The sequence below is a fragment of the Podarcis raffonei genome, chromosome 16, assembly GCF_027172205.1.
Source record: "Podarcis raffonei isolate rPodRaf1 chromosome 16, rPodRaf1.pri, whole genome shotgun sequence".
Classification (NCBI taxonomy): Eukaryota; Metazoa; Chordata; class Lepidosauria; order Squamata; family Lacertidae; genus Podarcis; species Podarcis raffonei.
The window spans coordinates 21817884-21843926 of NC_070617.1; the positions used below are offsets into that span (position 1 = coordinate 21817884).

At 44.9% G+C, this 26043-nt stretch overlaps 1 protein-coding gene across 7 annotated transcripts in view; it reads right to left on the reverse strand.

Moving 5' to 3' along the window:
• TAOK3 (TAO kinase 3) overlaps positions 1-26043 on the reverse strand; it is a 115816-nt gene that overhangs the window by 3392 nt on the left and 86381 nt on the right. For all 7 annotated transcript variants that reach the window (XM_053369816.1, XM_053369817.1, XM_053369818.1 and 4 more), the window contains 6 exons: positions 18198-18434; positions 16285-16413; positions 10035-10238; positions 3508-3747; positions 2441-2653; positions 243-425 (listed from right to left, as the gene is read on the reverse strand). In XM_053369816.1, the coding sequence (XP_053225791.1) occupies positions 243-425; positions 2441-2653; positions 3508-3747; positions 10035-10238; positions 16285-16413; positions 18198-18434 (1206 nt within the window). The remainder of the gene's footprint in view (positions 1-242; positions 426-2440; positions 2654-3507; positions 3748-10034; positions 10239-16284; positions 16414-18197; positions 18435-26043) is intronic.

A 26043-nucleotide genomic window follows, 5' to 3' on the forward strand; every position in this document is an offset into this window, starting at 1 on the left:
TGGCAAAAAAAAAGGTGACTAATAAATTTTAAAAATACCACCGGGAGTAATTGCTAAGGCTCCCGTATTCTCTTCACAAGAGGATCCTGGTACTTAGGGAAATGTAATGCATTGCCGCTACCAGGAATAGAAAAGGTTAACTGCAGAGCGCGGGATGCACCTGGACAGTATGCACAACTCCACACCCCAACCAGTTCTTCCTTTCCTGGCTTTTTTTTGGCAACGGCCCAACCCCGCCATACCTTTTGCTCAAGATGTGCCCTGCGTAACGACACCCTTTGCTCCAGCTTCTGGAGTTCCCGCTCATGCTGTGCTTCCGTCTGCATCTTGATTTTGCTCTGATAGGCATTCAGCAGCTCCATCTCTTGCTGAAGCTGCAACCGCAGGGCCTGGCATTCCGCTTCCTGAGCCTCATCTAGCCGCAGCTGGGGGTGTAAAAAAACCAAAAACCCAACAAAATCATTTACAAAGTTAAGGGCGCTTGCTGGTCAAATCTGCTCTAGGGTTGGGCACAACAGCAAACACACAACAACAACAGCAGCAGCAGCAGCAGCAGCAACAACAACAACAACAACAGTTGTTTAGGCAGGTCGTGAAGACGCATGCCCCAAAGGGGGAGAAAATGCAAAAAAGTTCTGGTTGAAATGGCCAGCCTAGAAGCCTTAACTGTGTACTATAATCTGGGGAAGTAAAGTTAAAGTTGGGCCCACTGCCTCGAGACTCCAAAGCTCCCTTCCTGCCATTGGCCCACAAACCCCTTCTGCCCCCCTGGATGAGGTCTGTACCCAGCATGTCTCTCTCTTACCGTCTCCTCCCCCCCTTTCCCCCTAAGTCCCTTTCTCTTCCACTGTATATAGACCACAGATGGGGAGCCTGTAGCCCTCCATTAAGCTGCTGGACTGCACCTTCCATCAACTCTTAACTTTTGCCATGCTGTCAGGGGCTGATGGTTGGTGGAGCCCAACAACGTCAGGGGAGCTGCCATAGGCTCCCCACCGCTGGCAGACTCAGTCCTGCCTCATCCAATCATTGTGGCACACCCAGAATCCTTTGCTGCTCAGCACTCCTGTTTCTTTCACGCTCTCTCTCTCTCCCTCTCTCTTTGCTTTTCATTCCTTTCACTTTGCATGGAGTTTCAAACAAGCCCATTACACCTGGGCTTTCACCACTCCCAATCTCCTTTCCCTGCCTTTCTGCCAGGCTTCTGCCACCTTCTCACAGCTCTCCTTTGGCCATCCTGCCCACACAGCTTCTCCTGCATCTAGAGCCACTGCAAAGTGCATCACACACCTTGCCTAGCGGCAGTCCTTACAGCGGCCACGAAAGCAAGTCGGTCTTTTTTAAATCTCCCATACTGCAGATGGGGAAAGGATGAGGCTGAGAGAGTATGACTTGCCTGAGGTCACCAGGTGAGGTCATGGCACGAGCTAAGATTCACACTGGGAACCTCCTGGTTGACAACTCAGTATCTCAGCCATTATGCTACTACACCAGCTCACAGCCTGTCATCAACATTTCTTGGCACCTGCTTTATTCTCCCAGAACTTAAAAGTGTTTCTGAACACTCCAAGGTATGCCATGAGCTCAGCCAAAAGGTGTTTTCCTCATCACCCCCCCCCCCAATCCATTCACGCTTGTTTCAGAGAATCACAGAAGTGGGAGGGACCTCAGGGGTCATCTAATCCAACCCCCTGCGATGCAGAAATCTTTCACCCAATGTGGGACTCAAACCCATGACCCTGAGGTTAAGAGTCCCATGGTCTACCCACCGAACTATCCCTCAGGGCTTGGTTATCCTGAAGGTATCTGGCTATTACAGCTGTGTGCAACTGGGGCTTTAAACTTCACACAGGCACATACCAATGTATGCAATCTGAAAAGATTATTTGATCATCGGTGTGTAAACCTGCTACAAACAGGCTTGATGAGGATTGCACATGCTGTTTAGTTGTTGTTTTTGTTTTGAATTAATTTGAAAATAAAACCAGGAAAGAGAAAGGAGGGAAAATGAAATAAAAATAAGGAAAAGGAAAGAAGAAGAATATGCAAATATTACTAAAAACAACAGCAAACCGCCATCAGTTCTCACCACAGGTAAGGTGACCACCAGTGCTTGTTAATATTTTGAAGAGCAAAAAAGAGGACACTATGATGACTATCATTTTAAATACTCCTACTCTATGTAGGCTATAGAAGCTGTGATATATTGCTGAGGGGGGCAGGAGAAGAGGAAAGCAAGTCTTCAGCATCCAGTTATGACTATGTCTCATCCAGAAAGTAGAGCCAGAGACATTTTGGCAAATTTTCAAAAAATCCACCCAGACAGAAACTTTACCCTGAAAAAGAGGATGTGTCCTGGAAAAAAAGGACACATGGCCACCCAAGTTAATATGGAACCATTTGAGGGGTTTGTGTGTGTGGAGCCTAGAGCTGCCCTCACCGCTTGCGATGCCATCATCTCATTGATGCTCTGCTCGTACTGCTCAGCCAGGATGGCAAGCTTCCTTGTCTGCTCGTCCTTCAGGCCTTTCAGAATAGTTTTGTGCTCACTCTTTGGAGTCACTTCCAGCTGGTGGTTCTTGAGTGCTTTATACTGCTTGGTTTGCACTTTGCAAGTGTCCTGGAACTGCTTCTTGATCTGCATTTCCATGGCCTGCAATGGAAGGCAACAACTCTGGGTGAGGTTACACGTGGCTATTTAAACATGGACGTTATCTGCATATCCCTATACGTTATTTAAGAACGGTACGATATTCATGCAGAAGCTTTACACTAAAGAAAATGTAACACCCCTATAATGGGCAAATTGTGCTCAAGAGAACCACGCCTCTCTTGCAAGCTGCTTTCTCCATGAAACTATTGCCTGTCTCGAACCCATATCTCATAATTTCAGCTATTTGCTATTTTTTGTGTGAGATAATTATCTGCTTTTTCCCTTTCACGTGGAGAAGAGCAGTTACCAGATCCCATGGAAGGCAGGGGTGCCAACTTAATAAAATATCTGGGGGGCAGGTAAGCACATAATTGATCACAAGATATGCCACATGCACTCCATTTGAATGACAATGCCCATTAACTTGGGGGGGCTGACCCCTTCAAATACTTGGGGGGGGGGGCTAAGGGACCTCGCTCCCTAGGAGTTGGCTCCTATGATGGAAGGTAACTGTAAGTGAACGACTCCTGAGCTATTGACACCAGTAAGTCTTTCTCTGCTGAATGAATATATGAACAGGCGCCAAAATGGTGGCATGGATGTGCTAACAGCACCAAACACCAGGGATGGGGGGACATACGGCACTTCAAAGGTGGCTGGACTCCCATTTCCCTACCTGCATGACCAATAGTCAGGGATTATAGGAACCACAGTCCAATGACATCTGGGAGACCAGATTCCCCATCCCTGCCACACACACATGGAATTAGCAGGGTGGCTAAGGTCAAGCAGTTGACTTTGCACCGCATATCCCTATATCCCAGCTACACCGCAGCCTTCGCCTAGTTACTAACCTTTAGGTTTTTGGGCTGCTGCCGCAGTTCCATGACATGCTTCCTGTGCAGCTCCCGCTCCCGCCGCTTGTTGTACTCCAGCTGGTTCTCAAGCTCCGTCTGGTGCTGCAGCCGGATCAAGTCCATACGTAGCTTCTGCAACGTGTGCAGCTGCCTGTATTCTAGCTCGCGCGTCGACTCGTCGTGCCGGATTAGCATGGCGTGCTCCATCTCTTTCTGCGTTCTCTTCTTGTTCAGTTCCTGCGTGGCATAAGGGGAAGGGGTCAGGTGCGATCCCAAGTGAGGCAGCAAACCCCAATTTCTCATGCACAGTAAAAAAAAATGGCAATGTTTTTGACCGACAGCCTACCCTAGTGTCCATGGCAGGGCTCTCGGGAGACTTGCAAAATGTTTTGTTGGACTGAACTAAGGTCCATGTAGTCCTGCATTTCCGATATTAGTCAGACAGAAACTTTGGGGAACTCACAAGTAAGGTATGTGATTGCTGGCTTTCCCTTCCTCTTTGCCCCCAGCAGCTTGCATTGAGAAGTTCCTTGTGCTAAGAGCCACTGACAGACCTGCTTCTCCATGAGCATATCTACTCCTTCTTGACAGAGATCAAAGCCAGTGTGGGAACTTGCTGTGTTTATTGCACATTGTGTGAAGAAATGCGCTCGTTGCCTCTGCTGCACCTACTTCCTACCTGCTTTGTTGGGGGCTTGCAAGAGAGTCCCAAAGCAAACCTGCTCCTTCTCTCCACGATGCCTGTGCATCTTTTCTGCTGTGGACTTCTGCAAACTGGCCAGTAGGTGGCAACCGGGAGTAACATGAGCTCTGTTTTAGAGCCAGGATACCTGTAACTTGTCACTTTGGACACTTTTCACTGAAGAAAATTCAGCCTGGCTTCCTTTTTTTCTTTTTCAACTGTACAACTGTGGTTGGTGTTGCATATGGAGAATAAGCATTTTAAGAGGGACTCCCATCAATGTTGCTGTTTAATCAGAAAGGTGGAGAAACCATTTAAGGGACCTGCGAGCCATTATTAATGTTCAATGGCATTTTTATTTTTACAAAAGTTTGCCATTCCACTTTGGGGGCCATTCCAGAACCTTTGTTCCTGTGTGTGTTTTGATACATAAAAGAACATTCTCCACCCTTGTATCCCTAACCTTTAGTTCACCAGTCATCACTCTCTTAAGCCAGAACCCTGGGCCACACCCAGCCACATCTTTCGCCTGCTTCTCAGTTCCTTGGGAGATTCTGCCCTCTGAGTAACAGAGAAGAGCCGCTGACAAAAGTTTCAATGGACATGCACTCAACACACCTGCATATCCACCACACACCCTTGTTTTCATTCCATCATTCCCCGCCCAAATCCATTATGCAAAGTAAGCTCCCTCCCTCCCCTTCCAATGATTCAAGTTCAAACAAAAATGCTGAGAGCGGGTGTTTGCATCCTACTTCTTTAGTTCATTTCCTTTGAATGAATCCTAATTGCTAGGTGTGCCATAGTGATGCAGCCAAATCGGTTACCCAGAATGGCCCCTCTTCGCCCAAAGGTTCTGACAACTGACAGCTCTAGTAGTTCTCTTCCTGGGATCAGTTTTACAATCCTGTGAAGATATTCCTCATATGAAGGAGCACAAATCCAGCCGGCTGCTCCCAATCTTATAAGCAGCTAGCGCCAAAGCAGAGCTCCAAGCGGTTATTCTGCTGTTGAACCAAAGATGGAGAGATGGGGTGGGGAAATCATGGTGTGGTCCCAGATCACTGCCACAGATCTCATTCGAAATGTGCTGAGCCACAAGATACTGTAGTATTTAGCAAGCTTTGGCCCTTCAAATTCAGATCATAGAATTGCAGATGGGCCTCAAGGAGTCATCTTGCCCAAATCTTTGCAATACAGGAATCACAGCTAAAGATTCCCTGACAGATGGCCATCCAACCTGTTCAAAAATTCCGATGAAGGAAAATCCACCACCTTCCAAGGTAGTCTGTTGCACTGCCAAACAAGCTCACATTGTTAGAAAGTTCTTCCTATGCAATATGCTAGGAGCTGAATGTAGGCTTTGTGTGTGGTATCTTAAAAAGTAAAAATTGTGCAACCAGTAAAGCTGGAAAAAATATGGAAACTGGGGACAAAACATCATTTTGCATGGTACAGTTTGCATTTTTTAATTCTGATTTTGCTAGTCATCATGTTGAGTAGCAAATAGCTTCCCTTCCCCCCAGATATAGGCTTTCTGTCTCCTGAGGTGTCACCATGTGCTTCCAAGCATATTTCTGCAGAAATTTGCTGTTTCTTTATAAGTGCAAGGTTAGACACTTACAGAAAGGTTAATTCCGCATCTACATTTTACTGTATGTCTTTTCTTCTGTGGAACTGGTACTACGGTGTACATACAACCTGACTCCTACCATTTCATCATTTGATAGTGAAACACGAGTAAGCTTGTTTCAAATTAGAACAGCTTCATGGTGTCAGAACATTTACAAGATGAAGCCAACAGCTTCCATTTCTCTAGAATTCAAAAAGACACTTTCATGCTTTGGGTTAATAAATTAGTGCATCTTAATTATTGCACAACACCACCTAAACTCCCAGAATTTTGTAAGCCGGTACATGTTGTTAATATTGTGAAGTTGAGTTCTCCAGACATACAGCACTAAACCAGCTAAACAGTTAAGAAGTGGAAAGTTAAGTTGTGATGCTAGGTGCAAATTCAGAATACACAAATAATACTCAAAAAGATGCATGCTTAAAATGATAATTCAGTACAGATTAGTGACTCTTTTTTTTTTTACCAGAGATTAAAGTGATTTGCATGTTTTGATACAAATCTGGTAATGTTGTATTCTAGATTTAGTGTTAATATGGGTGAAATATTTGCCCTTTATGCCCTTGTACATAGTCAGAGCAGGATCTTTCCACGCCTATACATTCTGTTCCTCTTCCCTAAGTGCTCAAAGCATTTTGATTATGTCATCTCAAATGATCCATGCAACAACCCTGTAAGGTAGGACAAAATTATTTTCTTAATGATACTAAAAGACTTGAAAGGGACTGACATGCTAAAGTCCAACTAACAAGTTCAAGGTTGACTAGGGTAGAGTTGTCATATTTCAAAAAGCGAAAATCCGGACACAAAAGTCGTTGAGCTGTTTTTGGCCAAACTTGTTGAGCTTTCCCAGACATTTCAGCAATTTCTGCTCAGACACTGCTTAAGGGAGCTGAATACCGGCTATGTCTGGAAAATTTCGGGCATACGGCAACCTTAGACTAGGGTGGCCACTTACACACTGCCAAAAAACAATGAGTAAAAAGGATTTATGCTTGCATAAGATTTGCATAAATGGATAGATGCAAATTTACAAATAATCACTATGGTTTACATAGAAATAAATTACACCCTAACATTGTAGGAAAGAATGTGACTTGCGTGTCTGCCCAGTCTGCTCTCCAGTTCCTAACTGTGGATGGGCAACTTCAAGACCTCTCCTGCTCTGTCTCTTTATGGTTATTTATCTTTAAGTCAGACCTGGACCAGACGGCCAATGTAATGTAGTCATTTAGAGTGTTGGAATAGAAACTGGGAGACCAGGGTTCGAATCTCCACTTGGTCATGAAGCTCACAGGGTGACCTTGGGCCAATCCCTGCCTCTTAGCCTAACCTACCTCACAGGGTTGTTGTTGTTAATTCAATTTATATACCACCCTATATCAAAAGATCTCAGGGTGGTGTACAACATTAGAAACACACTACAAAACATCAATGATAAAAACATAGTAAAAAGCATACCGACAGACAACCCAATAGTAAAACAATCATAATAATCGCAGTGGGGATCAGATGATGAGGGAGAGAACCATACAGGCACCTTTAGCTTCTTGGAGGCAAAGGTGGGATACAAATGCAACCAACAAATAAATGGCTGTCTTCTGTAATGCAGGACACACAGCCACCCTAAGGCTGTCCTGAGAACTTGGGCCAGGGGATTCCACCACCTCCTGGCTCACCCTCTTGTCGCAAAAACCCTTCACTAGGTATAGCACACATTTCTACTGAGAAGTAAGCCCAGCTGTATTCATTAAGGGCTTTCTCAAAGGTGCATGTATGTATTGGATTGGTTAGGCTTAGTCCACTCATACAGCAGAATAAGGTGGCAGAAAGGATCACACAACTTCAAAATGCAGATCTAAGAGTGAATGTGTCACATATTGTTAATGCTTCCATGTGTTAAAATAAGAAAAGCAGCAAAACTTCCCTGCAAGTGATTTTTTTTTTTTGCACAATAGCATACAGACTACAGAGCAGCCTCTGATGTGCTAAGTTTCTGCTTATTTGCAGGATTAAAAACACACACCACAATGGCAGAACTGTGGAGATAGGATCTTCTATCTGTTCTGATATACTCTACCACCTCATTCTGTTGAATGTATAGGTCAGGCTTTAGCCCTCTCCTAGGCAGACTCTGCAATGACAAATGGCCATCACAAGAGAGCTGGGGTAGGATAGATGAGTGAAGCAAGTTGGGAGCACCTAGTACATCTCACACTTGCAAGCATATTGTCACTAACACCTGCGGTTGTGAGCTTCTGCTGCCCTGCAATGTGAAGAGAGCAAAAAAGGGAAACAGTGAATGAATACAGAGGCCCTGTCACCAATTAATAACTTACCACAGTGTGCATGTAACCACTTATAGTGAACAAGCTGTTTGTATGGACTTCCCAAATGGTAAAGAGTATTAACATATGGTATCGAGGACAAGGTGATTGCAAGAATAGAGGCAGAGTGGAAGGAAGGATGCAAATGACAGTAACTTCTGCCATGAACTGAGATGCAAAGATGCAGCATCAAACTATCCATATTTATATCATAGCAGAAGGGCCACCATTCTTACCTAAAACACCTAAGTGTGTCTCTTGCCAGGAGCTGAGCGGGTTACAGATTAACTGAAATTGTTGTATGTTGGACAGAGATGCCAAACAGAGTCAGATCAGTGGTCCAGCTAGAGCAGTATTGTCTACTCTGACTGGCAGCGATTCTCTAGGGTTTCTGGAAGAGGTCCTTCCCATCTGGAGATGGTACAGATTGAACTTGGGACCTTATGCAGGCAAAGCATGTGCTCTACTGCTAACCGAAAGTTTTCCTCTCTGCAACACAGACACGCAGAGCTGTTCCTCTTTTGGAAGCCACTTGTGCCGATTCTTTGCCTACAGGAGGCAAAGAAGGCCACCAACTTGGAAGACTTTAAAAGAGGACCGGGCAAATTCATGAAGAAGAAGGCTATAAATGGCGACTAGCTATGATGGTTATGCTCTGCCTTCATGGCTGGAGGCAGCAATGCTTCTAAAAACCAGTTGCCAGGAAGCCTGAGGAGTGGAGAGCACTCTTGTATTCTAGTTCTGCTTACTGGTTTCCCATCCGGTTGGCTACTGTAAGAACAGGATGCTGGTCCAATGGGCCACTGGCCCAATCCAACAGCAAATTCTGGTGCTGTACCCCTTGATCTTGAGTTATGTTGCTCATTGGATATAATTGACATGGAAAAGTAAAATTAAATTAAACAATTCCGGACTCTGCGTTCATCGTCGGAGGTCCTTTTTAGTGCACGTCCTCCACGTGAGATCCAGAGGGTGGGAACACAAGAACAGCCGTTCTCTGTAGTGCCTGTTTGTGGAATGCTCTCCCCACAGAGGTTCACCTGGTGCCTTCATTATATATCTTTAGGGATGCTTGTGGCACTGTGGTCTAAACCACTGAGCCTCTTGGACTTGCTGATCAGAAGGTCGGAGGTTCGAATCCCCGCAACGGGGTGAGTTCCTGTTGCTCTGTCCCAGTTCCTGCCAACCTAGCAGTTCGAAAGCACGTGAGTGCAAGTAGATAAATAGGTACTGCTGCAGCAGGAAGGTAAATGGTGCTTCTGTTTCCGTCACAGTGTTCAGTTGCCCCAGAAGCGGTTTAGTCATGCTGCCCACATGACCCGGAAAGCTGTCTGTGGGCAAACGCCGGCTCCCTCGGCCTGAAAAGTGAGATAAGCACCACACCCCATAGTCGCCTTTGACTAGATTTAACTGTCCAGGGGTCCTTTACCTTTACCTATATTTTTAGGTGCCAGGTGAAAATGTTCCATTTCAACCAGGCCTTTGGCCAATTAATATTCTATAGCCTTTTAAATGTGGGAAAGGAGGGGGGGGAGGTTATTGTTTTGCTGTTTTGTTTTACTTATGTTTTTATCCTGTATTTTATTCTCTGACCTGCCCTGAGATCTTATGCCGAAGAGCGGTATATAAACATAATAAACCATAATAAAACAATAACAAAATTCTGAGCCAGATACTACATCCTCGTTGCATGAATGTGGGAAGATTCAGCTCTTGTCAGGACAATACAGGCAGCAGGCTTCCCAGGTTGGTTACATGAACAGCATGGCATATTGACCAGTTGAAAGTAGTTGTCTGTATTCACCTTATATTTTCCCTGGGTATACTGGGGCAGGGTGGGAAAGGGGGCTGGCGAAGAGGAGAGGAAAGCAAGAGGTGGTACCTCCCGAATGTTCTGCTGCTCCAACTCGTGCCTCCTGATCATGGTTTTTCGCTTGAAGAAACGGCAGTTTTTGTCATAGTAGAGTCTCTGCTGGCTGAGAAGATGAGCCTCCTCTTCAGCCTGTGTGTGCTGCAGGTTCTCTTTGTGTTTGGAAATCCTCTCTTGCTTCTCCTTCTTCGGTGTGCTGTGATCCTCGTTCATCTCCTGGACGTGCACAGAGGAAAGGCCAAGAAACAAAGTCATTTGTTGGTTTCATGATGGGGAGGGGTAAAAAAACAAAAACAAAAAAATGTGATGCCTCCCCCCCCCCTTACTACCATCTGTACGAGCTTAACAGCAAACAGAGGGTCCTCCTTTGAATCCCCTTCCAAAAGGGTTTTTAAGCCCATTACCCCTCAAGATGCCCCTGCTGGGAGCTAAGCAGTTTATACAAAACATACAGGAGCTCCAAAGACGAGGGGGGAGGGAGGGAGAGGGGGAGGGAGAGAATGACTAAAAGCTCACAAACCAGGCTGGAATCAAGAGTCCAGAATCCGAAATTAGTAATCTTTGACATGAAATGGGGCTCTCCTTTACTGAACTGCAATTCCCAGAGGGAAGCCATGACAGTTAAAGTGGTATAAAACTGATAGATGTTGGAAGCAAAGAGTGCAAAGTAAAGAAAAACAGGTCAGGCCTCCTTTGGCGGAAAGAAAAAGCACTCGCTCAACGTTTGGTTCTAATTTGGTTCTAATCTTAGGCCACTTGGAAAGTTGTGGAGGGACACATACGGTATCACATTGAAAACTGGGGTTTATGTAGGGTTATTATAACGCGGCAACTTTTCCATCACAGAAAAAGGTTGCACAAACTAGACTTCAACCAGGCTTTGGCGCCAGAGAAACAACAAGTGGCTTAATCGGCCAATATCATAGCCAAGGATTTCTGCACTGGAGCTCTACATGCCTATTCAAGAGACTTAAGTGTGAAAGAGACATGTGCCGAAAGATGAACTCTGCATGTGGAAGCATGTGACTGGGAGGTGACGCACGCAGGGGTTCTAAGCCCTTTCCCCTCCACTGCCACATGCCCACAAGGTTGGGTGATTGGCTGCTGAAGTATGCCAAAGCCTCTGCGTTTCTCTCTTTAACAACTCTATCGTTTTTCTTTAAAATCCCAAAAAGGACACGAGAAATGTCTACGTCTTGCCCCAGAAAATTCCAGTTTTTCCTTGGCCAGTACACAGACAAGACGCAGACACCGCTGAGCTTGCAACTAAACAAAACTATGCCCCAACACCTCGTGGAATGAGGCACCTCAACCGGAAGAAGAAGCTGAGTGCTGTGCAGCTGTTTCGTTCACCTGAAGCTACAAAACCAGCATTTCATTCACGACTATGGCCAACGCTAACCTTGTAGCATTCAGGCTGCCTCTATCAGAAATAGGATGCATGGGACCCCCAGAAGAATTTGATGTAGTGTATTTGATAGACATTATTTTAGAAACCTTTAGGACATCCCCATAAGTTACTGCAACGTCCATGTTGCAGAAGAGCTCTTGAGCCTGAGAGGCAAAGTGATTTGCCAATAGCCACTCAGTGAATTAAGGGCAGAGGTGAACTTTGAACTTTGTCTCAAAAGGTTGAATTGGGAGTGGTGCAGGAGACATGGCAAATGTCACTTCGCTATGTATCACAACTTTCAAAGCCGTTTATTTCTGGGCCCCATGGGTCATTGCCAGGGGTCTAGCTCATATGTGTGTATTTCACGTGTTATATCTCAGCTATAATCTATTTTAAGAGTTGTGAATACAGGACTCAGGCATGATAGCTGCTCCGCATTTAATAATATGGAGAACAGGAGCTGTTTCTCTCTCTGTGTGTGCTTAAGATCAGTATTAAGTGGGACGTGGAATTAAAAAGTCCATCACTGCTAAGGGTTCCCTGTGACTCTTAATGAAAACTTTCTCTCATGCCTTTTATTTCCTCAGCTACAGAACAGTAACAGCATCTGGAGGCTGGATGACTGAAGTAGTTTTGAGCCTGCACAATATATGCATTTTATGGCAAGTGCCTAAAATAGACTCGTGCAGGGGAACCACAAAGGGGAAAAAAGCAGTGCAGCTTAGGAAGTTAATGCAATTATCCTAAAAGCTCTTTAGCTGCAGGTATTTAGTGAAGCAGGGTTTTTTTTTAAAAGGAAGTTTAAAAAAGAAGTTTGAAGTGATTTCAGAGCACAGAGTCCCAATTCTATCTGAAAGAGAGCATTTTGTATGGTACACTTGTTTCTAAATACAGTTTAACATATTCGCAAGTGGCATTTTTAGGTGGGTACTAAAACTTAGGTGTGTGCAGAATAATAATAATAATAATAATAATAATAATAATAATAATAATAATAATAATTTTCTAGCCCACCCATCTGGCTAGGTTTCCCCAGCCACTTTGGGCAGCTCCCAGCAGAATATTAAACAGAATAAAACTTCAAACATTAAAAACTTCCCTAAACAGAAGCCCTTAACTACACCCCTCAGGGAAAATGAGGACTTTGACTGTCAAGGACTCTGTGAAGCTTCGCTCTTCTATCTAGTACAAGCCTCAGGTATCCCTTTCCACTGTGATAGACAAGTTGCAGTAGGCTGACCTATCTGTGTTGTCCTTTGATAGACTTGAGGATTGCTTTGCAGGTGGCCAAACCCATATGAGGGATGGCACGTTTTCTATTTCCTACATATAATTTATAATATGCCTGTGTTCATAGTCCTAGCACGTACTAACCAGAGTAATTTAAACAACTGGAGGTTCAGTACAATCGTACTATTTCCTTCATGCAAAGTGGCGTTGAGTGTACTGGGAGTTGAAGAACTTTCAACGCTGAACAAGGGACTTCTTTTTTAAGGAACCAGATGAGAGATAAAATACCCAAAGGTGAGCTGTTTGGGACATTTCTCTCAAAGAAAATTTTTTTCCCCTTCCAGTAGCACCTTAAAGACCAACTAAGTTAGTTCTTGGTATGAGCTTTCGTGTGCATGCACACTTCTTCAGATACACTATGCATGCACACTATGCATGCACACGAAAGCTCATACCAAGAACTAACTTAGTTGGTCTTTAAGGTGCTACTGGAAGGAAAAAAATTTTTTTGTTTTGACTATGGCAGACCAACACGGCTACCTTTCTGTAACTGAAACTTCTCTCAAAGAGTAACATTTGCAAGGGATCCCACGGAAGACAGTATTTAAACCAGGAAATAAATTTCATCCTAACAGGAGCTCCATTTAGGTGTGCATCATGGTTACTCTTTAGACTGGATAGGAGCTCCTTCCATGGATGTAAATGAACACCAAAAGGTCATTTAAAGGGCAGCATTATGTGGACTACGCTTTAACTGGGTACTCAAGTCAATCCAAATTATATCTAGCAATGCCTCAAGGATATGGGATAATTAAGACACCAGAGGAACTTCCGTACATTCATAAAGCCAAGCGTACCAGATGAGTATTTTGGACGGAGAGCATGCAGTGGCCTCAGGCCACCCACTACTAAGGTTGGCATTATGAGTGGAAGCCACACTGACACGTCACTGCAGGGTAGGGGCCTCTTTTGCTAATCAAATCTTGTCCCGCTAAAGACAAGTTTTTCATGGAATGGTAAGCCCCAATCATTCCACAGTGGAAGGTGTAAGCAAACTGGGTTGCGAAGCTCAATAAGGTTCTTCTTTATTTTTTAACTTGCCTCCTCTTAAAGGTAAAGGTACCCCTGACCGTTAGGTCCAGTCGCGGATGACTCTGGGGTTGTAGCGCTTATCTTGCTTTATAGGCTGAGGAGCCGGCGTTTGTCCACAGACAGCTTCCGGGTCATGTGGCCAGCATGAGTAAGCCGCTTCTGGCGAACCAGAGCAGTGCACGGAAACACCATTTACCTTCCCGCCGGAGCGGTACCTATTTATCTACTTGCACTCTGACGTGCTTTCAAACTGCTGGGTTGGCAGGAGCAGGGACCGAGCAACGTGAACTCACCCCATTGCAGGGATTCGAACCGCCGACCCTCTGATCGGCAAGCCCTAGGCTCTGTGGTTTAGACCACAGCGCCACCCGCCTTCTCTTACTTCCTGTGTTTTCCATCTTTGCCCGGCCTTCTTGCTGATGATGTGGAAGCACCCAGAGGCAGCCATATTAGATTTATCCACCACCACAACCTCAAGACATTCCCCCCCCTTTCTATTCCTACTTCTTCCTAGGCAACATAATCCCCGCCGTGTAAATCAATATATTAGGCCTCCTGGTTGTAAGGATATGCTTGAAAGTTTATGGGCAACGCTCAGTGAAATCTTGGAATCCATAAAGGAAACAAGACTTCAGTGCCCTTTATAGCTCCTAGCACCTCTCAATTAGTAACAGAAGGAGAATAAATCAGGCAAATATAGGAGATGTTCTGCATGTTTGCTTAATTTGCATAACCCATATAGCAAGTATGGAGAATCACCCCACCCTCCACCCCAGAAGACTGCATTTCCTTGGGTAAAGACTCTTGGACTGGGTTACTGCTTAGGCGTTTTTGTTGGGGGGGTGTTATTGATATTATTTTTGTATCTTTATTTTGTATCTTTATTATGATTTTATGTGGAAATTGTTCCATTTGGCTGTGCACTTCTGGATGTTTTATTTATTGCTTATGACTACTTTTGTTGCATTTCAAATTCTGCATTTTTTTCATGCTGTAAGCCTTTTTGAGTAGAGTTTTAACTGTGGAAAGGTGGCACACAAATAATATGATGTATGTATGCATGCGTGAAAGGAGTCACATAGCACATGCTGTTGATGGGCAGGGCCAAGGCACACACAAACATCCCATCCATGCACACACCCCATTTGGACTCTCAGTTTGTCTGGCTTCCATGCTGAGAAAAGGGTTCCCTTTTCTGAATCCACAGTATGAAAGTGATTTCTTCTTCTATGGGCAGCTTGCTTGGCCTCTTTGCTGAGTAAGAAGTCTCCCAGTGGCACAGCACAGAAATGCAGGGAGTTGCCCATGGAGGAAGCAATGGCTCTCCTCCTCCTTGGGCAACCTGGCAGTGGAACACACTCCTTCTCCCCTGCTGCTGAGCTGTAATCTCCAATCAGGTGTGTTTATCTGTATGGATGTGAAACAGAGCTATCATGGGGGAGGTTTAATCTCTTTGCTTCCCTACACACTCCCTATTTTATTCTGGTCCTGCAGAGGAGTCCACACAACAAGGCAGAGGGGTGGATTCAGCACCATGGAGAACTCCTAATGAGCAACCTGCCTCTGATATGGGCTGGAAAGGAACAGAGCCCTTTGAGCCTCTGCCTCCAGTCTGCCTCTTCTTTGTTTTGCCTTCTTTTGGAGAACTAGAATTTCTTGAGGGGCAAACCTAAAGACTTTTGTTGTTATTGTAGAACTGCCTTAACTATACAGTCATACCTCGGGTTGAATGTGCTTCGGGATGAGCACATTCGAGTTGCACTCTGCGGCAACGTTACTTCCGGGTTTCGCCGCTTGCGCATGTGCAGAAGCTCAAAATGATGTCATGCACATGCGCAGAAGCGCCGAAACGTGACCCGCACACGCGCAGATGCGCAGACACGGGTTATGTTTGCTTATAGATGCGAACGGGGCTCCGGAACAGATCCCATTCGCATCTAGAGGTACCACTGTATAGGGCTGTATCCAACTAAGTTTGATATGGAATTGATTCAGTGAAATGAATAGACCTAAGTTACTCATAGTCATTAAGTTCAACTGGTGTACTCTGAGTAGGATTAGCATTAGATACCACCCATAGTATTTTTTTCTAAAGTGCCACTATCCGTGTTTGAGGTTCACACCTCAAGGGTGCCCAGGAAGACACAGCTACTCTGAATATAAGGAACTCCCCTTTCTCAATGGACTCACCAAAATCCTAGCTTAAGCATATTTCAGAAGTTGTGAAAACCTCTCCTCTATCAAGAAGCACCGGTGACTTGGCTTAGGAAGCATAGGTTATTTAAAATGTGTGGCATTTCACTTTGCCTTGTTATTTATTTTAATATACTGCCTAGCCCAAACCTTTAAGAGAGAGTCAAGATTATGAGCTCAAATCAGCAATGAACAACCCATCAGGTTATTTATTGGGGAAGTTCATCAATGAAGTCCAGCCCTATGGTATTATGAGCAAACTACTAAAATAGCTTCAAAATTCTTTCACAACATTGCTATCCAGCGCATGCTTCTTACTGGCCCAGAATAAAACGCCAGAGAAGTTTTGCTTGCCTCTTTTATCTTTTCCTTGCAAATCTTGTATTGCTTCTTCTGACTTTCTAAGAAATTGGTCAGATCTCTCTTCTGCTGAGTCATAATCTGCTGCTGGAATTTCTTCTCGTCTGCTGCTGCTGCCTTTGCCTGGATGGAAAGAAAGAAAGAAAGAAAGAAAGAAAGAAAGAAAGAAAGAAAGAAAGAAAGAAAAGGCACTGTTAACATCTTAGCCAAGTTTTTAGCTGTGTTGCTCTTTTTCTCCCATATCCTTTGCACTGCTATATAGTAATTGAAATATTCAGGACAGATTAAAATAAAAGCCTGCAAGCAGCACATAGCTAGTCTCTGGTACGGTTGCCATATTACAAAAAGTGAAAATCCAGACACAAAAGTTGTTGAGCTTTTTCTGCAAATTCTCCAAAGAATTGAGCTATTTTTAAGGAGATTCGCCAAAAAATCAACACTTCCGACATGAGTTGCCATATGCCCGAGTTTTCCTGGACATTTTTACCAATTTGATTGCTTTTTGCTTTTACAGACCAGCTTTTTGCCAAGGCACACAAGGCAGTTTACAATTTTAGAATACTAATACAAATAAATGCTATAAAATGCAGAACCAAAATGGGTCCCTGCCTCTCAGCCTAACCTAACTCACAGGTTGGTGATGAGGATAAAATGCGGAGGTGGGAAACCTATGTAAACCCTTGAGCTCCTAAATGAAAGGTGGGATATAAATGTAATAAACAGATAGTTATGTCCATTAACTTGAATGGATTTATTCTGAGTTGGACTAGCATTGGACACAACCCTATGCCTTCGCAGCCTACTGTACAACTGTGTCTTGGGGTGTTCGAAAATTGCCATCATGTTCCCCTGCTCAGCTTTCTCCATATATTGTTCCTTTAACCTTCCCTCACAGGTCTTGTTTTCCATACTGCTGATGATGTTCACTGTACTCCTCTTAAATAGTTCTAATTTGGCTACATCCTTCTTAATATGTGGCACCCAGAACTGGACACAATACTCCACACGAGATCCAACGAGTGTAGAATAAAGCAGAACTAATGCTTCTCGTAATTTGGTTCTATTAAGGCAAACTAAAATCATGCTTGCCTCTTTGGAAGCCACATCCCAGAGCTGATCCATGTTCAGCTTGTTATAGACAGCAATCCTGAGGTCCTTTTCACACATATTACTTGCCAAGCCTGGCATCCTCTATTCTACACTATTCTACACTTCTTCTTCTTCTATTATTATTATTATTATTATTATTATTATTATTATTATTGTTGTTGTTGTTGTTGTTGTTATTATTATTATTATTATTATTATTATTATTATTATTATTATTTTCTGAAATGGAGAACTTTGTTTCTGTTGAATTCTGTCCCCATTTTTAAATTTTAACCCTCTTCTATTAAGGTCATTTTGAATCTTATTTCTGTCTTCTAAGGTTTTAGCTAGCCCTCCTGGTACTGAATCATCTGCAGATGTAATAAGAGTCATTTCAAATGCTGGAAAGAATTAGGCCCAGGACAGAGCCTAGTGGCAGCTCACTTGAAACTTCCTAAGGTGGAAGAATTCTGGATCATGCCATTTTAGTATGGAAGTATGCATGAGTGTGATCTTTTTGAATGCCCTGGTGCAACTTTGCCTGCCACTGAAAAAGATGACATTTGGGGAGCACCAATGATTGGATGTTTTTATTCTGACTGGTTTTTTTTAATGCATTTGTGCATTTTCTACTGTGTCACTGTATTTTGCTCTTGTAGATCACTTTATGACTGTCTGTTGTAGGAAGAACTTAATAAATTCAATAAACCCACTGCCATCACATCCTGCAAGATTATCACTGACATTATATATCTTCACCCAGTCTTCTGCACCCCCCCAAAAAAAACCCACAACATTTTTAGGATGCCCTGACTCACCTCCTTTTCTATGACGGCCACTTGCTTCTTGGCCAGCTTCTCCAGCTCAATGGACGAGTTGTTGGCATGAGTTTCCACCTCTTTCTGCAGCTTGAGGCGGTGCTCGTCCATTTCAGCCTTCAGCTTGTTCTCCAGGGCGATCAGCTGCTTCTGGTGCTGGCGCCGCATCCGCTTATAACCTGACATCTGTTCCCGCAACTCGTTCTCCTGCTCATGCTCATGGATCTGCCTTGTAACCTAAGGCCACCAAAGGAGACAAATATGGACACACACATATTATCTTTGGCTTGGCAGGGGAGGTAGTTCAGAAGTGCTCCAAAACCCCATGCTTGCAAACCCATGTCAGATATTCCAGGTGGTTCAAATAGCCCAGAAGCAAAGCAGATAGGCTCAAGTGATTTATTCAGAGAGGTGGCTGCAAATGGACAGACTTTTTACAATGTTGTAGAATCACAGAATCATAAGTTGGAAGGGACTGCAGGGTCATCTGGTCCAACCTCCAGCTAAAGAATCCTTGACAGATATCCAACCTCTGTTTGAAAGCCTCCATTGAAAGAGAGTCCACCACATGTTGTATAAACCCAACCGAGGTGAAAAGGATTGGACCATGAACCCTCTGTTTACTGGTAAGCAACTAGCTTTGTCAGAGAGCTATTTTGACAAGGGAGTTGGTTGGGCCAAATCCATCACACGCACATTTTCCAAATGACTTGTTGCCAAATTCCATTGTTGCAGATGTTGTTCATCTGCACCCATCTTTTGCCTCTGGAGCTGACAATTGGTGGAGCAGGTGTGACCATGACAGGTCAAAGATATGACCCAGGAACCTCCCTCCATACAATAGCTTCAATATGATTTTAGACGAGACAGAACCACTATGAGCCACCTGGAGATGCCAGCAGTCTCCGTAGGCAGCCCAGAATGATGTCAAGACGGATGACATTTCAGACCAAACTCAAGACCCAGGAGCATTCAGCTCCACACACAGACAACATTTAAAGCAGGGTGCTTTAAGCTCCTGCCCTGATCTCAAAATGTCTGCTCTTCCACAATTACTTGACTAATAATGAAAATATTCTTCTTCCGCTCCTGCGCTAGGGCTGAGTATGACTTTCCCAGGACCTGTTTGAGAGGGGAGCCTTACAAAGAAAAGAAACAAAACCTTCCTAAATTTCTGATGGGCTAAAACTGACAGTCTTACCATTGGCCAAAATGTTTCCTGGGTCAGACTCATATCTTAAGGTAAAGGTAAAGGGACCCCTGACCATTAGGTCAGTCTTCCAGTTAATTCCTGGCCTATTACTCTCACAGGACACCACACACTGTTCTTCACACTAAGCTCAGAGACTCCTTTCTGTAGGTTTTGATATATTCCGCAGAGTGGATGTTTCTACCCAGAACCAACACTCTCTCCTCTCACTTTCTATCTCCCAACCTATTCTCCCAACCTCAATCCCAACCTAAACGTAAAGGTAAAGGGACCCCTGACCGCTAGGTCCAGTCGCGGACGACTCTGGGGTTACGGTGCTCACCTCGCTTTACTGGCCGAGGAAGCCTGCGTACAGCTTCCGGGTCATGAGGCCAGCATGACTAAGCCGCTTCTGGCGAACCAGAGCAGCGCACGGAAACGCCGTTTACCTTCCCGCTGGAGCAGTACCTATTTATCTACTTGCACTTTGACGTGCTTTCGAACTGCTAGGTTGGCAGGAGCAGGGACCGAGCAACGGGAACTCACCCCGTCGCGGGGATTCGAACCGCCGACCTTCTGATCAGCAAGTCCTAAGCTCTGTGGTTTAACCCACAGTGCCACCCACGTCCCTACTCATATCTTAGGTCAGAACAACCAGAGGACTTCAGGTCACTGCTATTTGCACTCTGGCATGTGCAATGCCTCTTCCTTGCTACTTTTAGTCCTCTATCTTCCCCAGTGCCCAGATTCCATGAGATTTGTGCAACTCTGGCTTTCATTGGCCCGTGGGCTTTTCTACAGTGGACAATTTACAGTGCTATCCTACTCAGAATCACATCCCACTTTTCTTCAGTGCTTCTGCTGTGTAAGTGTGCATTGTCCTTGTCTTGACAGGGAAAGCAAATGGAAGACTTGGGTACCCTTATCTGCAAGACTAGGGATAGCTCCCAAGTAGAAGACTTGTAGCAACAACCTCCAAAGCAGATCTAGCCTGAACTTGGTTTCATTGTGCAGGTCCTTAAGCCACACACCCTTAGTTAAGAGTGGATCTCTTAAGGTGGTAGTGATTTGGCCTGGAGTCTAGCACTTGCTCAGCATTTTTGCCTCCTCTACAGTGACAGAGAATAGAGGACCTTGAATAACTGGCGACACAGCTTCTCAACAGCTGTTCTGGACCTTTGGTATCTTAGTCCTTATGAAATGGGGGAGGATTTGGGGTCATTCTGCTCTGCATTATGTCCTCTTCTCAGCACTAGATGGGGTTTCAGGTCCTAAGGGCTGCTTTGATCACTCCAATCCTACATTTTCTAGGTCAGCATTGGTTGCTAGCCAGGCTCATGGATATAACACCTTCCTCAAGGTCACTAGTTGGGGCTATAGCAGCCATAATGTTAGGAAACTGCATGGCAGGAATGAGCAGGAGGTAGATCAGGATCTACTGATGGATTTGCAATAGCAACCAACAAAAAGCACCCCCCTTTATGCTGGTGAAATGAAGAAAACTGCAGAAAACCAAGAAAGGACTGAGCTCAGCTCTGGTACCAAAGACAAACTCGTGGGCTGAACATACTTCTAGCAGGACCGGCCTTGGTTCATGTGCAGGATATGGTTGGTTTCTGTGAAACTGTGAATTACACCTCTCAGATTTGTGTTTACATGATCGCTTCTTTTGGGATTAAAAATGAAATGTGCCCAAAACCTTGTTGGAGCCAGAGGTTACTGGCTTTTCCAACACACCTGCTGAATGTGTAAACAACTCAAGAGGCTGAAGAAAGCTAGAGGGTTGTCGTCACTGACTATGGCTTCTTCTGAACCATGTCTGTACCCCTATCCAACCAGGTATGCCAACTCTGTTCATCCAGAGAGAGAATTTTTAAAGAGTGGCCTACTATGAGCCATTTTAATTTGGTTAGGGGTGCACTCAATAGCTTCTTTAACCTTGCGGGTATAACTCAGCCCACCAAAAGCAGGCATATCAACTTAAGGTAAAATTGATAAAAAAAATTAAATCTGCAGAGAAGGGACAAGAGCAAGGGTAGGAACTGAAGCATACCCAACAGATTTGGCCATCATACATCTGAGAGGGGTCATGAAAAGTGATCAGAGGGAGGAAAAGGAACCAAGTTAAAATGCTTTTGGTCTTCCTAGGGAGATGTTGCTCCCCACAAATAAAAGGCATCAATCCTTCAGGAAGTTGGGAGTGGAAGTTTCTCCCTCCCCTACATTTCAGACTACATGTGATTACTTCCAGGGAGCAGCCATATCCTTGGCCAAATCCCTGGATCTGTCATTGCTATAGTTACGGTAAGTGTTTTCAAAATACGTATCTCACCCCTCAATTTACTCCTGAACAACAGGGCACCTGGAAGCATACCATGAGTCATGCAACCCCCTGCTCACACACTTAGTGAAATCCGAAATGGTGTCCAAGCCCCAAAAGCCACAACCGTTTCCTTATTTGGAATATTTGCATCACGCCCTTCTAGTCCGAAGGATGCCCGGAGTGGCTAACAAAACAATTTAGCTCAACATTAGAAAAATAAAAATCAACGAAACAATATGGTCATGTAAACAGTAGAGCAGCTAAAATGTTGTGGCTTTAAAGAGAATTAAAAACTGCAAGTTGTAAGTCTAAAGTGATGCTTAAAATGGCCCGGGCACATGCAAAGGACTTCAGCTGCTGCATAAAAGACAACAGCACTCAATAAGTCTCCCTGGAAATAGGATTCACGTAACCAAAGAGGTTCCTTTTGTTAATCCTCATGGCTGGCGGAACCTGGAGATGGTTCTGTCTGGATGATCCTGATGCTGAGGGGCGGGGCAGGCTCATGAGGCCCTTATTTGCCACCATACACCCACCCCAGAGCCCAGCCTGCTCTAACCTTGGGTCCTCTGATGTTGCTGGGTTCCAATGGTAAGGGATGGTGGCATTTTTGGACCAACTAACACCCAAGGACTCAAGGTTGCAGAAGGCTACTATGGCCTAATACTGAGAAGCACTGGAAGAGGCTAAGGAAACAGTCTTGGGAGCCATGCAGAATAAGTCCCTATAACTGCTAATGTTCAGTCCGCAAAACAGGCTCATTTCAAGCTCACCCACCTATTTATTCGCTTCATATTAAAAAAAAATTAAAAAGCTTATGGACACCTGTGCACATTCTTTGCCCTTTAAATACACAGGAAGTCTTTCTTCCTCCAGCTCTAAACTCTTATCTCACCAACTGCCTAATAGCCAAGATAAACAGTCCTTTTTGAAGGCTGTGACATGGGAGGGAGGGGTTCAAACTGTTTTGCAGTTCAGCTGGGTACTGAAACGACTATGGCTTGAAGACCTGGCCAGATCACAGCTCTATTGATACTATTTATTTTTGTATTACTTTTATAATGGATTCTCAATTTATTGATAGTGACTCTTTTTTTTTTAACCAAGTAAATTTAAGTAAATGTGCATGGTAGTAACTTGCACTTTGTAGGAGAATGAACAAGTGTGAGATAACTCGTAGAGTGGTATCAACAGTTACCAACCTTTTTTAAAAGGAAAGGGCACCTCAATTATTTTTAATTTCTCATCCTTTGCTGTAGTAAGAAGTGTGCATTACTAAAAATAAACGTGTGTTCTGGACTCTCAGCACCAGCAACTAAAATTTCCTCTCACCATTTCATTAAATGAAGCTTTAATTTATTAATCTACCCATTAAAAGTTTGCAAGTATATTTTTAATATAAGGTTTCCTAATACTGCATGTGGTACTGACAATATCCCTTGTGGATATTCCCTAGGAGTCATTCATGTTCCCATTTTTACCCCTGGAAAACTGAGGCTGAGAGACAGTGATAAGATGCAAGGCACTCAGGCTGTGCTCTATTGCTGCTACCTGCAGCCAGCTGATGTCTTGTCTTCTCAGCCCCTAGCAACCTGATAGACTGAACTTCAGCTATTTAGGCTGCAGTGCCAGCGTGACTGAGTACTGTCCAAGTGTCAATTCTGGCCTGTCACGTCCTATGAAGTGTTGGCTCCCTTGGTCTGAGCAGTTCAGCTCTAATGTGATGACACTGCCAAAGCTATTGCTTCCTCTCCATGACTAATAACCTTGGATGACTTCATACTTGCCCCCAATACTTGTGTAGGGCTCATTAACTTGACCCCTGCCTGTTTTGGACAACATGCCTGACTTTGACCCAGTCAAGACTGGATGCTTCTGCCATAGATCCTGGGACTCAGGTGCCTGGAGCTTGACCCAAGCTGAGAACGAATTGCCATGTGTCCAGGGCTACTTGGTGATTCCACACCAGAGATTTTCCAGGTCCAAGCATAACACACTTTGCTGGAGCATAACATGCACGACAGGATAAAAACATAGGCTGTGCCTATGTAACATGGCAGGAAGGTTAAAAATGTAGTAAGTTGTGGTGTGGTCTCAAAATGGCAGCAGCCTGAGGACTGTTTCACCCCGCGATGGACTGATCAAACCTACATTTTGCCATGTTTATTAGTGCCTTGCAAACTGGTCTTCCCACAGTGCCAGTGAGTCCAAGAAGCACACTCTAATTTATGACGGTCATGATCCTCTGGGAAATTTGATGGTGCACAACTCCACTGGAATGCATAGGAGTGCTACCTTAAAAGTCGCATAGGGCTTCACTTCCTTTTTTAAAAATTACTTCGTTTGCACTTTTTCCAGGTCCTTTTCTGAGACTTCCAGAACCCACCCTTGGAATATTTTCTAAAAGGATAATTTTGTAATCTTACATCTCCAGCCCCTAAAGCATTTCCAGCCCACGGGTCTGATCCAGCACTGCACGCCTCCCTGTTTTAGACGAGCCACACCCACCTGCGCTATAATTGATGTCATATATGATGCCGGGTGTGAGGCAGGTAAAGGCAGGGTGTGGCCGGAAGGGTCTTTGCAAGCACGGCAAACTGGCAGTGGCCGCAAAGCCCTGTTGTGAGCTGCTCCCCCAGCGCCTGACAGCTGGCTGGTAGGCTGGCACCGGAGAACCAATCTACGCAGGACTTTTGCCAGCCCTACACTGTGTCAAGAACAGAGCTCACAAAATGATTTTGCACGGTGCTTCCCAAACATTGCTCTCAGACCTTTTCACAGGCCACGCCCCCTCTCTCCAGGCCACACCCCCTGGTCCTGCTTTGCACCTTCCTTAACAGGTTTGGGCTGGCTGGAATGCGTCCTTCAACCCTGATCATGTCTCTTGCTTGCCTGGATGGAGGAAAGAAGAGGGGTGTGCCTAGAAACTACCCTACTGGACAATGGGGAAATTCACAGTTGTTGCTCTGGCCACTCTTGCCTCTGGCCCTGCACACCACTGGTCTGTGGTCCCCCAAGAAGGATGCCAGGAATGGAACATGGCCCTGGAGATGAAAAAGGTTCCCAACCCCTGTGCTAGACAGTATAGGATCCCCATATACTGTACTGGTTCCACCCACCAGGCTGGTAGCAAGCTCTTCACAACAGAAAAGGTTAATAAAGTCTTCCTACTTAAGTTGGAACATTTCCTAGGCAATGATCATTTTTATCCTGCCCTAGCCACAAGTGGCATGTACACCTGAGAGTGGCTCACTCTGGCAGGCCACAGAAAGGGTTGATCTGAAGCTGCAGGACCTCGGAGAGCTCCGAGCCCACAATCTGCTCAGGGAGCATATCCCTATCTAGGCTTATGGATGTGTGAAGGGTCCAATCGGAGTGTGTGGAGGCAGCCTCACCCTCTCATGGATGGCACACGTACCACCAGTCAATATGTGGGTTCAGTCTGAAGGGAGATGCTTCAATGTGTGTGGGATTTCCTCCACTGCAACCCCGATTGGCTAGGGTTCCTGTGCCTGTGGAGGAAATCCCATGTTTGTGGAAATGGCTCCGTTCAGACTAAGCTGGCCACATGCAGGCTGGAGGACAATGCTACTGCTCTTGTTGGCATCAAGGAGGCAAGGCTGGCTTTGGAGTTCCTGCTGGCTCCTTCCCACATTTGTAAATAAATGCCTAAGTAGGACTGTGATTTTTATCTCAACTGAGGCCTTTTATTTGGGCCAGGCTACCACCTCTAAGCTCTCTGGTCTGGAGCACCCCATTGCCACTCAGTGAGCTTCTCCCTTGTTCTTTATCTGATGTACTGAGCAGGTGCTGGGGAGCATGAGGCCGCTGGTGTAAGGGGACCAGCTCCTCAAAGCAAGCTGGCTCAGGGGTTGTTGTCTGGGAGTCCTGGTTTGAGGGCTCTGGTTGAAGGGGCTCTAATGTGGTGATGGGCTCTGGGTCTAAGTTCAAGCCCCTTGACAGTCAGGGCTACTTCCCTTCCAGATCCAGCCGGTTTATCCTCCTCCTGTGCCCAAGTCCTGGCTATCATTCACAACCAGGGTCATTACCACGTCTCCTTGTCCTTCCTTCCTTCCTTCTCATCTTATTTTCTGATTCAATCCCTAAGCTCCTGGTTCAATCCCTAAGCTCCTTCTGGACAACCGGCTCTTAGACCAGAGGTAGCCAATATGGCGCCCTCCAGTTGCTGCAGCTTATGGGAGCTGCAGCCCAACATCAGAAGAGCAGCACCTGCCTTAAAGAAAAGCAGGAATTTAAACTGGACCCACCAAGACGCAACTAGACACAATGCTTCAGCCATTATTAATCAGGTCTCTTAAGTTGTGTGTGCTTAG